General features: G+C 38.7%; 1 protein-coding gene across 2 annotated transcripts in view; it reads left to right on the top strand.

Annotated features, from left to right (window-relative positions):
• RALGAPA2 (Ral GTPase activating protein catalytic subunit alpha 2) overlaps positions 1-18530 on the top strand; it is a 246852-nt gene that overhangs the window by 50592 nt on the left and 177730 nt on the right. For both annotated transcript variants that reach the window (XM_075203830.1, XM_075203831.1), the window contains exons 13-20: positions 500-648; positions 3085-3196; positions 4165-4402; positions 5870-6034; positions 8347-8487; positions 9261-9355; positions 12809-12899; positions 17036-17212. In XM_075203830.1, the coding sequence (XP_075059931.1) occupies positions 500-648; positions 3085-3196; positions 4165-4402; positions 5870-6034; positions 8347-8487; positions 9261-9355; positions 12809-12899; positions 17036-17212 (1168 nt within the window). The remainder of the gene's footprint in view (positions 1-499; positions 649-3084; positions 3197-4164; positions 4403-5869; positions 6035-8346; positions 8488-9260; positions 9356-12808; positions 12900-17035; positions 17213-18530) is intronic.

Below are 18530 nucleotides of genomic sequence, written 5' to 3'. Positions count from 1 at the left end.
CTGATAGACTTTTCCAAGTAATCACATTTTCTTGATTGCTGCTGTTGCAGTATCAGTAGACGACGGACTATAGGACAGAAAGCAGAGAGGTACTTAGTACTTTCTCGGGTTGGGATGCAGTTCGGGATGCTACCAGCTTGTTGTTCTTTTACAAATGTCCTATTTTCCAACGGTTGGTGATTTCTTCATCACACCCTGGAACCTTTATGAAATAGTTAGAAATAGGTTTACTCTAGCAGCTGAAAGCTAAGATTTACTTAGAAGGCAGCGTTGCAGATCGGTATTACGGGTATCCTGTTAAGTAATCTGACTTACTACATATAGGAAACACATTGTTCAGAATCTGTGAAGTTTAGTAACTGCAACTAGATGCAATAGAGGAAGTAGAAGTTGTGTGTTAGAAATATATCTGAAGAACTGCTTCTTGGTTGATCAAATCATATTGTGTTGTATCGTTATATAAAATATTACTACTTAAAGTCGTATTCTTAATTTCAAGGTTTTCTTGACCAACTCGGCCAACGTGTTCCTGCTGGAGCCATGTCCGGATGTTCCTTTACTCTTGGAGGAGCAAGTGGAAGCCTGCAAATCTGTCTTGAGTATTTACAGGCAAATGATCATGGACCTAGTGATGGATAAAAAGACATGGTAAACTATTTATTATTTGGTTGGAAGCAAGTGGTAACAAGACTTGTGTAGCAACGTGTTACTCTACAGTGCAGATGTACTTTTACTACAAACTTGTACATTCCTCTCCACTGACCAAGCTGCAGTCATATTGTAATACTATGGTGTGAGCGAGGGAAGTATAGCACATCCCCTCTCTTTGGGAGACCATGATCAACGCCAGTTGTCCCATTAAGTTTTGCTCCTTGTAGATAAACCAACATACAGCATATTTGTATCACCTTCATTCCTGAATGGACCTTATGTGTTATTCATTTACTATGGTAACGCCTCATGCGACCATCATAGATGAAGTTTACAGAATATACATTTTAAAAGTACAATCACTTTTAGTACATGTTCTTTTAGCTTCTTATTCACATTGTGTAGATCCAGGTGTAGACAGCCTGTGATTCGCCAGCTGTAGTACAGCTACAAGTCCCAGCTGGCTGGCTGGGCATGGTGATCTATAGGTTGCCCTCTGCTGTTAGTTATATATATATAGATATATCTATATATATATAGATATAGATATAGATATAGATAGATATATATATATAGATATATATATATATAGATATATATATATATAGATATATATATATATAGATATATATATAGATTTTATATATATATATAGATTTTATATATATATATATATATATATATATATATATATATATATATATATATATATATATATATATATAGATTTTATATATATATATATATATATATATAGATTTTATATATATATATATATATATATATAGATTTTATATATATATATATATATAGATTTTATATATATATATATATATATATAGATTTTATATATATATATATAGATATAGATATAGATATAGATATAGATATATATATATATATATATATATATATATATATATATATATATATAGAGATATATATATATAGAGATATATAGAGAGAGAGAAGGAGAGGGGGGGGGGGGGGGGGATATAAATGTAAGTTTTTGGTGCTGTCAACCAAAAAGAGTATTTTTAGCTCTCAACTGAAGGATAAGTAGTAATTATTTTACTATAAAATAGTGAAACTGATGTTAACTTGATCTGATCATACTAAATTAACATGTTCGGTAACCAATAGAAGTTACCTGTATATAGTGAAGAGTATGAGAGGCTGGAAATCCCATAGTAAAGAATACTGAGATAATCGTGTGAGTGCTGGGCTTACCCTCCAGTTTACCACCTGCAGAATTGACCATAGGTTGAAAGGCAAATGGTTTTTGTTTCAACAGCACTTATGTGAACCATAGTATAGGCTTCCTGTACACACTACTTTTTCCAGATAGCTCCACGTATATCAATGTTGAGACTGACTGGATCACGTTAGCCACTCACTAAGTCACTACTCTTAGTAGTTCAGACCTATAACATGACACCTTCCACTTGGTACAAAATGCTCTGCAACCAATTGTCCATTCAGCACAGATAACTACAATAGTAAATGAAGTGGAAGTTTCAGCAGCTGAGCATGTTGTATCCGGGGTCATGTTGGAGAATGTGGTATTTTATACAGTGAAGAGGGATAAACATTGGATTATCCTTCATATCTTTTCTTCATATAAGTGATACAACTCCCCTAAATCTGGCAAATCTCTCCAGCAATTATTAGTCACTATGTAAATTTTTCTACATTTAATGTTTTTTTGAAACACACAATTTTGTTTTATCAGTAGTTTCATTAAAGTAACTACTTTGGGATTCATACATTTATTGGGTAAGTTATGTACCGCTGACTGTTTTCTTTTAATCTTCTTCAATTTTGCCAAATGATGGCGAATGATGTGCTACTTTTCTGTCTTTTAGCAATTCTTCTAATTAAAAGGAGATTTTAGAAATCCTTAGAGCAAAACAAGCCATTTACCACTTCGCAGTGCCAAGTTAGCAGGCTTTTATGTGTTTCCAAAACACTAAACAGTATTCCTGAGCCAATTATACCGACCAGCAAATACTGCATTTTACTGTATGGTCTTTTACCATTCATATGTTCTCGTTGTTCTACAAAACAATTTTCATGTAAATTTTTTGAAAATGTAATTAAACTTTTTTGACCTTTCTCGGATGCAGCCATCAATTCGCTAGGATCCAGTGACATCTTTGTGTTTAAGTGATTTCAGTTCCTAGTGAATGGTTAGGTTGTAGTCTTGTGAAGATTGGTTCAGCGATCAGAGTGGCTGCCACCACTTCTTGTAGACTGTGGCAATCATGTTTGGGAAGGAGGGTATTGAACAGTTTTTCTTCATTCCTTTTACCCATGGTTTGACACGTCATATACATTTATAAATTAAATTCTGGCATTTAATTACTTTTATAAGTACCTTACCGATAATATCTATAACGGAGTACTACAACTGTTCTTTGTTTTATTACATAGGGAGCAGATGCTGCAAATATTACTGCGAATAACAGAAGTAGTTGTTCAGAGACCAAAGGACCCTTTCAAAAAGGACTTGTTCTCTCAGAATCTTGCTGGCGTGTTGTTCCGGGTGAGAAGCAAAATCGTTTTGTGTTATAAGTTTACAGTATTCTTAGTTAAAAAATATATAACTGGCCCCAATGGAGCAAAGTAATATTGTTTAACATTTATGCCTAAAATACTTTCATGGTGCTTAAAGCTATCATCATGTTATGTACTTGTTGGAGGCCGTTCTAGAAGGCATACTAAAGAGCTGTCAAACATGGAATACAAGTTCATAAATAAAAGGCATCTTCTAACTGTCCTGAAAATATATGTACAGAGTTCTATAACTCTGTAAAGCTGGGTGCACACTATTGAAAATAACCTCAGATGCGATTTCTGTAACAATTGTACCAAACACTGAAAGTCCCGATGAGCGGGCAGATTCATGTGTGCACACCTACACTATTTATCTCCAGATCTGTGATCTTCATCTCATAACCATCTGCTGAAAAGATTGACTCTGTACACACACTACTGATATCTGCCTACACTGTTGGTCGTGAATGCGTACACGCTTCCACATTTGCCCAACATCTTTCCATCCTTAATTGTGATCTTTTAGAAAGTTTATAAAACCAAATCAAACGATATGGTACAATATAACATGATCGGGGGCGTGTACGCACTCTTGCAATAGCTGACCAATCGGATGTTTATCTTGTGATCTGCACTATAATTACATCAGTGTGTACCCACCTTAACGAAGTGTGTTTTTAACAGTTATCTAATTTTGCTACATAGGTGATTACATAATGAAAAGAGTGTGATCCCTGTTTTATTTCTGTTTGTGTCCTAGCGGCTTCCTGCTGTGATATGTGACTATCAGGAAGTAGAGCATGCGTAGGGGAAATGCTTCATTTCAAATATCTTTCATTCAAACATCAAATCTTCATATTTTGCAAAAATGATTAATGAAACCAAGGGCAGTAATTAGCCTGTATCTCTTGTTCCTTAGTTGTACTCAACAAAATGTTGTTTTTTTTTTCTTTATAGACGCTAATTGTAGCATGGATCAGAGCCAACCTGAGCGTTTTCATATCCCGGGAGCTGTGGGACGAGCTGCTGAGTGTACTCTCCTCACTCACCGATTGGGAAGAGCTTATAAACGAGTGGTCCAAGATCATGGACTCTCTCACTGTTGTGCTAGCAAGAAATGTTTATGGGCTGGACATGTGCAGTTTACCCCTAGACAAGCTCAGTGAGCAGAAAGAGAAGAAACAGAGGGGGAAAGGTAAATTGAATAAAGTTAGATGAACTGTCTAAGAATATGGTTCTATTTAGGGCTAGTTGATATTGAAGCATTGCAGCAGGAAGCTTGGCCGTATGTAATAAAGAAGGGAGGACAGGCTGCTTTATATCTTGTGTACAACGCAGTGTCTGGAAGCATTGTCCAGGTCTACAAGAGGCGCTGTATACAGGATCCACGTGTTTAGTGAACTGTTAGATGAACTGTCTAAGAATAGGGTTCTATTTAGGGCTAGTTGATATTGAAGCATTGCAGCAGGAAGCTTGGCCGTATGTAATAAAGAAGGGAGGACAGGCTGCTTTGTATCTTGTGTACAACGCAGTGTCTGGAAGCATTGTCCAGGTCTACAAGAGGCGCTGTATACAGGATCCACGTGTTTAGTGAAACAATCTGATGCAACAAGTGTGCACATAGAGATAATAAAGAGGGAAAGAAGATGACTTCTAGGTGCTATAGACCACACACATGAAATAGAAGGTACATTAGGATCTGTTGAATGTAACAGAAGAATGGTCACCACAGCAGTAGACCTGTAACTGCACCCATTCTGCGGCCACAGAATTACATCAATATATAGCAGTAGAGAAGAGAAATTAGTTCTCTCTACTTGGTTTTAACACCTTACCTTTTTGCTCTCTTAAACATCCCTTTTCATATATTTTCCTTACTACATTATTCCTTACTGCTGAAATGCATATTAACAATGGGAAATAAACTTGCTCTTTTCAAAGGTAACCTTTATAATGCACTCTCAGAATACAGAGATTTTCCTTATTTGCATGCAAGGTTCATGCATCCTGTTGAATTGGGGACATCTAGTGGCTGCTTGGTAAAATACATTTAGTTTAAAAACAGGAATGTTGTTGCCAGTGCAGAACATTATCCAGTATTTTATTCTAGTCCACTTTTATAAATTTGGTATGGAAGTTTCTTTCAGTCTATTTGCTATTTTACGTAAAAGCTTTTAACAACATTAAGTCCCTAAGTATTGTTTTGTGGCTCCTATTTCTTTTAATACCTGTCCAATGGCATAAGCACATGGCTTAATCATCTCCTGACCTGTTTATTTTTTATGTATTTTTAAAGATTCTAAGCTCCTCTCTCCAAATGGGAGATTCATCACAGTTTTAATTTAAATAATGTTTTACATTCTTCAGCATTCCATATGTTCAATAGATATGTTCTTCCCCACCATGTTAGTAGTATATGTTATAATACAAGGGCCTGGTTCCAAGGTTCCATCATAATCAACCCCATGAACTCATCATTGCTTATAATGCTAATATTGTGTAATCTAATAGCGCTGTTTTCCAGCATGTTTCACTGCAGTTTGTTTACATAGAATAACTAATGCCAATGAGCTTTCAAGTATTATGTGTGAGTAAATTACTATATGATGATGTCAAGAGTTTTAAGGATGTAATTTCACAGATCTCCTCTTCTGTGTTTAAGGGGGCTATGCAGATCCTCAGAAAGGGGCTGCGGTGGGCAGGTCTTTCTCTTTGAGCTGGAGAAATCATCCAGATGCTCATGAACCAATGAGATTCCGAAGCGCCACTACCTCTGGGGCCCCAGGTGTGGAGAAAGCCAGGAACATTGTGCGGCAGAAAGCCACAGGTAGGTTTATCTCTGCTCTTTTATGTGTTTCCAAAATCCAAGGATGTCATCTAATCAAGTCTAATAAAAATGTAATAATTTAGTTTTGGATGGTAGTTTCATCCATCAAAGGCTTTTGTTACTGTAATTTCATGACTCTCAACCGCGAGCACCTGTTCACTGTTTTTTATTTGCTTTAGTCAACTTAAAGATGCAATGCCAAGGCCTTTTTTTTAAAATAAATAATAAAAACATTTTGTACCTTTTTAGCGTGAAGCTGATAATCATTTTTCCAGCATGTTCTTTTACAGCTTCGTTAACCATTTGCAAAATCGACCAGTTTGTCAGATCTCTGGAGACTAAGCTTGCCATCAGGACCCTCCTACCTCTTTGTCTTTTAATACCCAGGGGGTAAATGTATCAATATGCGGGTTCTTCAACACCCGCGTGTTCAGCCTCTTCTGCCATTAAATTTCAAGCGGCGCTGCATTGTAAAGGGTTAACTTCCCTTTACAATGCAGCGCCGCTTGAAATTTAATCGCGGAAGAGGCTGAACACGCGGGTGTTGAAGAACCCGCATATTGATACATTTACCCCCCAGTCTGGGTTAATTACCGCGTTTGTTCCTAATTGTAAAGCGTTGTGGGGTATACTGGTGCTATAGAAATACAAAAATGGTTGCCTCTGCAAAACATATCGTCTACACACATGGGCGCATTGGTTTTTGCTTCTTCCCCAAATACTGTAAATTATTAATAGCTGCTAAATCACAACTCAATGAAAAATAAACAAAACAAATGCGAAATTATTAAAAACAAACAAACAATAAACCCTTGCCTCCCTTTTACAGGGGGTTTCACCTTTTAATTTAGCCACTGAATAGCTAGTCTTGTGAGCTATGATTGATGAGTCCAGTGGACAGCTGTAAATGAAAGCCCTATGTTACTTATTGATGACCTGTGTCTTTATCATCACTTTCAGGTTTTGGCTAAGAGACTGTTTAGTTATGTGTTCATATAGTGTTCAGTTTGGGTTGCTCTTCAGCAGTGATTATTCTAAACAGTCCGAAATGCAAATATTGCTTGTGATGTACGCTTGACACGTTGTCTTATTTCTCTGCTGTTTCTTCTCACTATGAAAGCCAAACGAAGTCAGTCTATCAGCAACTGTGTTCATCTGTATGAGGCTTTGCCAGCAGCTAAAAGTGTTCCACATCTTCTTCACACTGTGAGCTCTCTCTTACCTGGTATCTCTTACACTTCTTGCTCTCAGAAACTGTCAGGTACTGTATCTACCTTTTCCTCTTCCCTGATTGCTTGCTGTTCTTCCTTACTAGTTCCTTATTACTTGCTGTTCTTCCTTACTAGTTCCTTATTACTTGCTGTTCTTCCTTACTAGTTCCTTATTACTTGCTGTTCTTCCTTACTAGTTCCTTATTACTTGCTGTTATTCCTTACTAGTTCCTTATCTTCTGAGTGATGTACAAGCAGAACCTCTCTGCGCTGTAATTAATCGTAGCTCACATTGGTGCCTAATACTGCTGCTTTATAGAGTTATTGTAACCATTGACGTCAGTTAAAAGATGAAAATCAATGTTGTGTTTTACTGAGATGCAGGTGCATTCTTTACTAATTGTAACATGTTTTTGATATGTTGATTATTGGAACTTGGAAGTATGTGTAAATTATGACCATAGGCAATATTAATAAATGCTAAAGTTAATATAGAAGTGTAGTCTAATTTCTCTTTTTTTTCATAATGTGTTGGCAGTGAATATTTATAGTTTAGTAATTTATCTAAATGCTAAGAATGGCAGGGTATTAATGAGCTGTTATGGTGTTAATAAACTGGAAGACACAATAGTGAAAGAAATAACTAGTGCAGGAGATATAACATGCCCCTGGAATAACTAGAACGTCATTACAATACTTTACTCTTGCTCTATATGGTTGAAAAAGGGAAGTTAATAGTGACTTTTGGTCTAGTGATAAACCTCCATTTCTAGTCCTATTTGTAGATTTTCATTTCATAAGCCATGGATAGACTTTATGAAATACACATCAAATGTATCTAATGTATTTATTGCAATGTGATGGGTGATCAAAGTCTTATTGCCCCACTTCCATGGCATGTCCAGTTATAGGCATCATTAGATGATATGAGTACTTCTGTGTAAGACCCTTCATATAATCTCATACATTAACTTTCATCACTTTCACACACAATTGTGCATGATCTCCTCTTGTGTAGACACACACCTAGCTTGACTAATAAGTACTTAGATCAGTGCTGTGGGGCCAAGGAAAGTGACACAATTTATTTTCTCTCTTTAGAAGTGGATGAGATGCAGCAGTCGCAGGAAGGGGTAGCTGCCTCTGAATCTAGTGCAATGGGCTATCGCGAGCCCCAGGAGCTAACCCGCTGTAGCAGTACTTCTGATATAACAGAGCAGTCCTATCCTGACTCAATACAAGGTGAGCTCTAGTTATCACGCTGATAGGCGGCACACTGACTCGTACTGGCTGCCTTGTCAGAGTTCACAGATCAGGGAAAATGACCTATAGCTTCATACTTTCCTATGTCAGGGAATGGCAGTGCTAAGGATAAAAGCTACTCTCTTATACAGGATGTAATCTCCAGGCTCCCGCTGGGCGGTAATCTGGGACAGCCATGCAGTATACACCAGTTCCTTAAATAGATTGTAAGCATGCAATAATATATAGGGGGGGGGGGGGGAAGAGGGAGGTGTGTGTGTGTGTGCCCACTACACACATACAGTCAAAAACCCATTTTACATCCATGAGTTCAATTTAACAGATTTTACTTATTTTTCATGGTCCCCTCGTTCCCTAATGATTTTTTTTTTACATTACTTTTATGTGTATTACTGTAAGTGTTCAATAAGGTGCTGACAAGTTTTCTTTTTGTTTAGTCCTGAAGGCATTTTGTTGTATTGTGCTGATTTTACATGGAAGTACACCATGTGTAGACATTTTATATGCTGGCCCAAGCTGTTTAAAGGAGCACTAAGCACTCACTGGGGGATTACCTTGCTGGGGGATAGATATGTAGAATAAACGTTTTGAGTGGAGATCCCCTTTCAAGGCATGTCTGTTTACTCTGATATTAGCTGGATATTTAGCTAGATATCAGAATACACAATTGCAGGAATCTGTAATAAGAATAACCTTCTTCTGTATAGCCTTTCATTATAATATTATAATTATATTTCATCAAACTTCTACAGAGCAAAAAATGGAAAACACTAATGATTGTTCAACAGACTCTAATCCTGCTGAAGAGCCCATGGAAGTCCTGGTGAAAGACACAGACAGGCCGCTGGTAAGAAGTACATACCAAACCTTATTATTAAAGAACATACATTTGCTCTGAAGAAAAAATACTAATATTAACTATCCAGTTTAGTCTGTCAACTAAAAATGTAAATTCATTTGAAAACGTTTTCATTTTTTTTTTTTTTAATTTTATAATCCTTTAACCACATTCAATCAAACAAGTTTGCAAAGGAAAGAACTTACCTATATACAGTAGGCCTAGATATTAGAATACATAACATAGGAATGTAAAACATACTGGAGACATACACCGATCAGCCACAACATTTAAACCACTGACAAGTGAATTGAATAACATTGATTATCTTGTTAAAATTACACCCATCATGGGATGGGATATATTAGGCAGCAATTGAACAGTCAGTTCTTGAAGTTGATGTGTTGGAAGCAGGAATAATGGGCAAGTGTAAGGTTCTGAGCGACTTTGACAAGGGCCAAATTGTGATGGCTACACGACTGAGTCATCCTTTGACAGCAAGTCCTGTGGGGTGTTACCAGTATGTAATGGTTAGTAGCAACAAAAATTGTGTGCCAAGAAAGGTGAATCGGCTACAAGGTCATGGGTGCCCAAGGCTCATTGAAGCTAGCAGGGAAATAAGGCTAGCTTGTGTGGCCCAATCCCACAGAAGAGCTACTGTAGCACAAAGGTAATGCTGGCTGTGATAGAAAAGTGTCAGAAGACACAGTGCATCGCAGCTTGCTGTGTAGTCACAGACCGATCAGAGTGCCCATGCTGAGCCCTGTCCACCAACAAATGCGCATTCAATAGACATGTAAGTGCCAGAACTGGACCATGGAGCAATGGATGTAGGTGGCCTTGTCTGATGTGTTCTTTTACATCATGGGGATGGCCGGGTACGTGTGTGTCGTTTACCTGGGGAAGAGATGGCACCACAATGCATTATATGGCAAGAAGGCTAGCCAGCGGAGGCAGTGGGATGCCCTGGGCAATGTTCTGCTGGGAGTTCTTTGGTCCTTGCATTCGTGTGGATGTTTCTTTAATACGTACAACCTACCTAAACATTGTTGCAGACAAAATGCACCCTAGTAGCGGTGGCCTTTTCCAACAGGAGAATGCGCACTACTACTACAGAAATTGTTCAGGAATGGTATGCGGAACATGCCAAAGATTTCAAGGTGTTGACCTCCAAATTCCCCAGATCTCAATCTGTTCGAGCATCTGTGGGATGTGTTGGAAAAACAAGTCCAAGCCATGGAGGTCCCACCTCGCAACTTACAGGATTTAAAGGGTCTGTTGCTAACGTCGTGGTGCCAGATACCACCGGACACCTTCAGAGGTCTTGTAGAGTCCATGCCTCAACAGGTGAGAGCTGTGGCAAGAGGGGCACCTACACAATATTAGGCCAGTGGTTTTAAAGTTGTGGCTGATTTGTGTATAATTAAATGACACCACAGGAAAGTTTCCTTTATATAGTGGGCAGATCATCAGACCATTCTACGTTTACCAAACAGCGTGTATTCTGTATTCTCTGTACTTTTTTCTAATGTTGCAGGGTTCCTGAAAACAAATTCTATTTATCCTCCTCATTGGCTGCCAAATTTAAATAGTACCGGCACAAATACTTTTGTTGCACACAAAAAAACACAGGGACATTTGTGTGAGCTCTCAGAATGCATTAAGGGTTTTGAGATCACAACCTCAAGACAAGTTGACATGATAGAGCATTAATATGTAGTGTAGCAGTCGGAGGACAAGCTCACCACGTCTGCCTACCTGGCAGCCCCTAAAGCCACCTGGAAGGACAGAAGGAAGCATTCTGAGTAGTTCTCATATAGCATGTAATCTTTGTTTGCATTCATAAACATGGCGATGCTTAAAGGCTAGCTTCACTTATGGCACATGCCCAGCAAAATAAAAATCATTTATCTGACTAACTTTTTGTTAGTTCCAGATGCAGATCTCTTATTTTAATGGATACATCATATATCACTTATATATTGGTTGCCAGAGCAACTGTATGACAACACAGTTTAAGATTAATCTCCTGCAGGGATTGGCTAATTGGGAGCTTGGAATGTCCATCATCCAGCAACACTGCAGGTGGCGGACCTTACCCTGTCCCAGCCCCGGCAATGTTTGCTCTGAATGACCAGCAATTTATCTGTACTTTAACAATCGCTTTTCTGTGTTGCATGAGCTGAGAGAGGTGTTCATATAAATGGAGCTGGCAATTCAGTAAATTGTTATGTATTATGGTTTTGTAAGGCGTATTCAATTGTTATCGTTAACGCTAAAAAACGAGCGCTCAAAAAATATTACCGTTTATACGGCAATATTGCGCGCGAAAAGCGTTAATACGGTAGTTTACTCACAAAATTTCAGCTCGCCGCTCAGGGGGCTGCGAGCTGAAATTCCGCAAGTAAATACCGTATTAACGGTAAGATTTTTTGAGCGCTCGTTTATCAGCGTTACCGCTAACAATTGAATACGCCCTTTACAGTGCAATTAAAAAAAAACAAAAAACTTATTTTTCTGGGGAATAATTTGAATAACATTTTACTTATTTGAATTGTGTTCTGTTATTGGTACATAGGGCAGCGAGGCATTTAGAAGAACACTGCAACATTCACACACCAGACAGCTGTATATCTTTGTTTTGGTGCCTTTTATGTAGTGAGCTGGGGTTTTTGGTGGCTTGTTTGTCAAAGTGTGCTCAGGCATATAGGGGCTGGAAAAATATATAGTTAGATCCACATTGTGATAACTAGGAAGTATGAGCTGCTCAGAAGTGAGTCTTCATCCTAGCGCTTCCGCTACATATTTGCCACTTGATGTCACTTCCCATTGCTGCAGCCAATAGTAAGGGGCCGTGTTCCTGTCTTGGTGCCAGAACCCGCTTTGTTTGGTTCATGATCCATAATTGCTAATCAGTGTGTAATATAAATGATTTATTTAATACAGAGAACACTGCACTTCCACATTTGTAAGGGAAATCAGGATGTCACAATGACATCTCCTCAGTGCTAGACCTGAATCAGGTCTTCACTGCCAATCTGAACCAATAGATCCAGGCAATAATAGTAGCTGGTTGCCCGATAGAGCCAGTTTACAAAAGGACATATTTGGCATTACTGCACTCTAGAATACTATTTCTACATTTCTAATAAGTTTGTCGTATATTAACACAATGTCCTTATTTCATGTGTCCCCCTCCTTTTATTTTTGCCTATTTTCCCATATTTTGCAATTAAAATAAAACTATTTTTTACTGTAGCCAAGCACATTTAGTAAGAATAAATACAAAGTTACTCCTCTGATCATTAAGGCGTTAATTTAGCAGAAATGTCATTTTTAAATATTTTTGGACAGAGCACAAATCTTTAATTGAGTTTTGTTGCTCATTGAAAGAGGACATTGTAAGGTGCCGAGTTGATTGACAAGTAATTAAGTTTCTTGTCTCTTTGTCCCCCCTCCTAGATAATGGTTCGACGGAGCAGCAGCCCTGCAGAATTAGATTGGCATGGAGATTCTCAGCACTCGAATGGGAAAAGCACTGATCGTGAGAGAGGTAAAATAACCCCTGGTGGCTTCGTAGCTTCAAAAACACTAATAAGGACTAAATACCCCTAAACTAACATTCTCTAGACAACTTTAGTTCTACAACCCCTGTAATATCAGACTTTAAAATTAAGGTATTGAAACTTTGGCCAATATTACTTGTAATTTTGAAGAGTGCACAAAGCGACAACTATCTTAATATGTGTGCACGGTAGCATATGCGTCTACCCCAGGCATACATCACTTATACTTACGTCCCACTTGCTCCTATATTTTTTGCCATTTATTTTTATTTGCAATAAACACATTCGCTATGAGGCATCAACAAAACTGCTAAAACCTCTCTAATACAGCTGCAATAACTTCCCGTCTCATTTGCGAGGGGGTAAAAAATTGCTTAAACAGGTACTAAAAGCATAGTATATGCCGAGTGATGAAGAAATCACCAATCAGCAGAAGATCATTTGCAAACACCCAATCACAAGCGGATCGCTAGTGCTGGGGACCATTGTCACTATCATCTGGTAACTGCACCTGCCCCTGACCCGCAAATAATTCAGCTTTCTGAGGTGCATATCTGTGTCTGTTGTGGTTGCAACTGTTACAACTTTCACGAACGTACCCTGGCTTCACTCCACCCACGGCAGAACGCTCCATCCTGCCTCATCCCACTATGCCAGGCGCAAGCAGGTGTAAGTGGAAAACTCACACAAATCTGCTCGGGCATGCACAGAATATACGCTACACAGACTTGTGTAGTACTCACAATGCATCAGCGTGTTTACCTGCAATTGCGTGTGTATGGTCAACATGGTTTTCATGTTTCCCCTGACAAGAAATGATCCTGTGCTGTCTGAATTACTAAAGCAATTTAAATAGCATAACTACACATGAAAACACATGTAATTGCCCAATGCTTTATTCACAAAGTGTGAAAAAGTCCTTAAATGCACAGATGGTAATAGTGTAATGGTATTCAATAAGGTGTCCCATTAGAAGTGTATAAGCGAGATTCCACTACACTCAGCAAATAAATCTCAATTTAAAATTTATTTATAAAACAATAAAAGCAGAAGTCCTCATTGCATTTGCAGATACACTTGCAAGCCATCCACCACGTTCAAGGTGCTTCCAGTAATAGGATGGTCCTAACACTAAACATCAGTGTACAAACATTGCAAGCACACACTAAACTTGTTAATCAAATGTATCAACAAATCACACACCGGCATTGAAAGTGTTAACTTGGTCGAGCTATATTCTTCTTAACAGGCTAATGGATTCGTTAGAGCAGTGTTTCTCAACTTCAGTCCTCAGGACCCCTAACAGTGTATGTTTTCTATATCTCCTTGCTTAAGCACAGGTGTACTCATTACTGACTGACACATTCTAGCAGATCCACAGGTGATATAATTATTTCCCTTGTCACCTGGAAAGCATGCACTGTTAGGGTCCTGAGGACTGGAGTTGAGAAACACTACGTTAGAGTATTAAGGATGTAATTTACTAAATTTATAGATTTAATATACAAAGGTACAGGGCATTCAGATATAAAAAAAAAAAAATGAATAAACAATTGACATAATATACACAAGCAAAGCAGTTTAAAATAAAAGGAGTTACATTGAGTATAACTTACATGAGTTGTATACCATATTTCCCCATGTATAAGACGCACCTTTTCCCCCCAAATTTTGGGTCTAAAAAAAGGTGCATCTTGTACACTGCCAGCACTACTTACCTGAATGAAGAAGATGATCCCTGGTGTGAGGTTATGAGAGAGGAGTCCCCGCTGAACATATCTGCACTTGCAGGACCTTCAGGTGCCTCCCACAGTCTCTGATGTCTCGAGCTGTCAGTCACTTGACCGGCAGCTCCGCTGACCGCCGATAATTGAGCCCAGATGACCCCTTGTGTGATGGTATGAGAGAGGAGTCCCCGCTGAACAGATCAGCGCTTGCCAGTTTCAGGTAAAAAGACCATCAGGTCCTTCAGGCACCTCCCAGTCTCCGCTGACCGCCGATAATTGAGCCCAGCATGTAGTATGGTATGTACAGCGCTGTGCAGTAGCGCTGCCTTACTGTAACTGAATGTGGGACTTTATTGTAAACTCTGCTCCTCTAGACCTGATGTGAGATCTCTGACTAAAATCACAACCAGACAAGTCTTCTGCTTCAGTAAATTATTGTTATACATTTTTTTTTTAAATTTCGGGCCCCAAAATTATGGTGCGTCTTATACATGGGGAAATACGTTAATCTGTGCCATGGGAAATTGTCTAGGAAGATGTACAGCTTATCAGTGTGGATTGATTTTCCCAAAAGATTGACCATTTGCCCCTTCCCAACACAGGTTTTTTTAAGCACAATGAAATGGGATGGTCTTCACAGAGGCAGTGTTAAATGCTAATAGGCGGGCAGGGATGTCCCCCTGGGTGTCACTATAGTTTACTCACAAATATTCCAAAAGTTTGACCTTTGGTAATTCTTCACAGATATATCCCAGAGACATAACTGCCCTTTAATAAACCGGTCATAATCTCCTGCACATTTAAATACCAAACATGAGGAAATTATGACAATGTGACATACCTTTCCTACAGACATGTGATTACAGCTGTTTCCAGATACCGCCAGCACCTCTCATTCACAACCCTTGTGTGATTTCTGCTCCTCAGTATGGAGTGCCACCCACATATCCCGAAATATGAACTATGATGACATTTTGCTTTGAAGCTCACATTTCTATATACCTGTATAGACCTTCAAATGCTGTCTTTGGCTGCAAGGATGTCAAGCTGTGACCGGCCCCACAAAGTCTATTCAGGTGTCCAAAAACTAACTTGTATCAGGATATAACTCACAGCAGAGGCTCTTTGAAGCTGCCACAGGTGACACTGCTGTCTTCTAACATGGGGATGTGCAGAATCACTGAATACACACAGAACAGCTCAATTTATCAATGGATTCATTTGATATAACATATTTACACTGCAGTTATGATTTAGGCCTCATTCCCCACAATTATGTGATGGGTTAACCCTTATAAATAACTAAGTTCTCGATGTTCACGACATCTTTGCTCTGCAGAATTAACTCTTGCTTTTGCACTGCTGCTCAAAACTAGGCTGTGCACCACATTTAGTAAAACACCCTCGTTCTGGCCAACTCCTACCACCAGCTGGTGCAAACTGCTGCTCCTGTGACGTCTTTCTACACAAACCAGTGCGCTGTGTCGGAAATCTGGGCAAACAGCAGAATGCAATGTCACCAAAGAGGATTTTGCACATCATAGATAAGGCCCATAGTAAGCATAATTTAGTGTTTTTACCTATCCTCATTTGCGCGTTTAAATTATTTCTGCTGAAACTTAATTACATATTAGTGAAAAAAATAATAATATAATGTAAGCATACATGGGATTCTTCAAACCCTCATAAGTGTATCTTCTTCCCACTATACTTTGGAGGAAAAGGTTGACATTTAAAGTCTCATCCATATCTCATTTAGGTTTCACCAAGTTCTGCATATTCAAGTCCGTGTTATCTGGAAAATGTAGAGCGTTGTAGCCATTAGATAAACTAGAGCTTCTTAACCGGTGACATGTCTACCCCATGGGTACTGCTTTCTGATTAATTTACTTCTAACAGCATACTGTGCTAATTACAAATTTAATATATGTAAAGCTGTCATAGGGGTCACAGGAAGCCTTTACAGACATAATGGGGTAAATAAATATGTATAGATCTAAAGGAGTACTTGATAAATAGTTATAGCCCCCAGGGAACACTTAGAAGAAGGTTGAAAAACCTTCACTCTACTGGGAGATTTATATTACAAATACAAAAATAAAGTGCACAGTTCTCCTGGCACTATACAAAGCCTGCTGGCACATTGGTGCTGGTTCTGGCACCAAGCCTTCAATAATTTTGGTATTTGGGAGAGGGGTCAGTAAAGAGCACTTCCGCTTTTTAAACTCTGTTAATCAGCAATGCATCATAAGCTCCGTCTCACTTCATCTCCAGGCACTGTTTATACAGACTTTGAAATGATTCAGCTGGGTTTGGGAATTTATAGCAGCATGTCTGGAATGTTTTACTGTTTTGATGATCACTTCTTGGTAACTCTGCTAAACTTTTAAATGCAGTTGAAAGTGTCAGTAGTGATGTGACAAATGGATACAGTGGAGATGCAGAGATTTATCTAATGCCATGGCAGAACTGCGAGGAGGACCCTGACATAAGTACACCCACAGATGTGGCCATTGATCATGATGCAAGACAGTGGCTGCAGCTCAGTCCTGCTGATGCGGCTCCTCTCACAGGTAATTATTTTGTGGGTGTACTAAAATTGGCTAAGTGCATTGTTATTTAAAGCAGCGTTTCCAGCTTCATGCTATAATATGTCTTTACTCATTCTTCATGAAACACCAATGCTCAGTCATTGTAAGGAATAATGTGCGGATGATGGAATTCTAAGTACATAAAACTAAATCTAATACTAAGTTTGTCTGTTCCTTGGCACAATAGCTGAAATAACTGTTGATGTGCTATGTTTGCATCAGTTTGATTACAGTAATTATTATTCGTGCTCCAAGATTTTATAAGCTGTTATGTAATATTTCTTACTGTCTTGACAATTATATTATTATTAAAGTATGTTCACCCTTAAGAAAAATTCACCTCCACTCCCTTGCTATTGTATTTTAGTGTCTTCCTTTATGTATGTATTTAATGTAGTATTAGGAATTAACGCAAAGTCACGTGACCACAAGGACACAGCAGGTACAAGTTGTCGCTTAGTGCTATACTTATTCCACTGTCGTTTTCTTTTCCTTGTACATTTAATTTAAAACCTGATATGTGTTGGTAGCTTATTGCGGTGTAAAGTTCAGTAATTGGTTCTGTACTGTTGTAGTAGTAGTGTCTTGTATAACATACTAGACCTAAATTACTGATCTTTTGGTGATTGCTGTGTACTGGGAATGACATGACCTGTTGTAGATGGAGTGTAAAAGATGACTGAATGGAACAAAAGGCTGTTTTGTGTCTGACTATTTCAGCTGCCTCCACCAGGGCTTTGAAGATGTACAGTGCATAAGCTTTGTCCAAAGTTATAACTTGCTTCCTGACAGAGACCTGAAGCTGCTGGCAGGTGTTCACACTTACAGGGATTTGTCTGCTCCTATCCATGGCTTGCAACTTAACCCATTCAGCGGCATTGTTGACATAGACGCTGTTATCTCTCCTTGTTTTGCCATTTGCCACCCAGTGTCTTGTATTCCCATAACCTGCAAGATGAATGCTGGTCCTATTTATCGGCATTGTGGATACTTGCACGCTGTCTTGTGTGCGTTAGAGGCGAGCCCTTTAGTTACTCTGTCTCATTCACCCCATGCAGCTGCTGCTCTGAGTCACTCATTAAAAGGAGCGTCTAAGGTAGAAGGGGACAGGTGCTAGAAGGCTGCAAAGCGCCAGCAGTCAGCCCAGTCTATCTGGCATTTATTTGTCAATAAGAAACCATCTATTGTCATGTTCTTGGCACTGCTATATAGAATTTAAGATAGCACTTATCACAGCTTATTCATTCTGGCATCGGCAAATGTAAAGTTGGAACTTGCTCCCCAATGTAAGAGCATCTAC

Source organism: Mixophyes fleayi, chromosome 3, assembly GCF_038048845.1.
Source record: "Mixophyes fleayi isolate aMixFle1 chromosome 3, aMixFle1.hap1, whole genome shotgun sequence".
Classification (NCBI taxonomy): Eukaryota; Metazoa; Chordata; class Amphibia; order Anura; family Limnodynastidae; genus Mixophyes; species Mixophyes fleayi.
The sequence above is the reverse complement of the archived record's forward strand: the minus strand, read 5'-3'. Positions and strand labels throughout refer to the sequence as shown.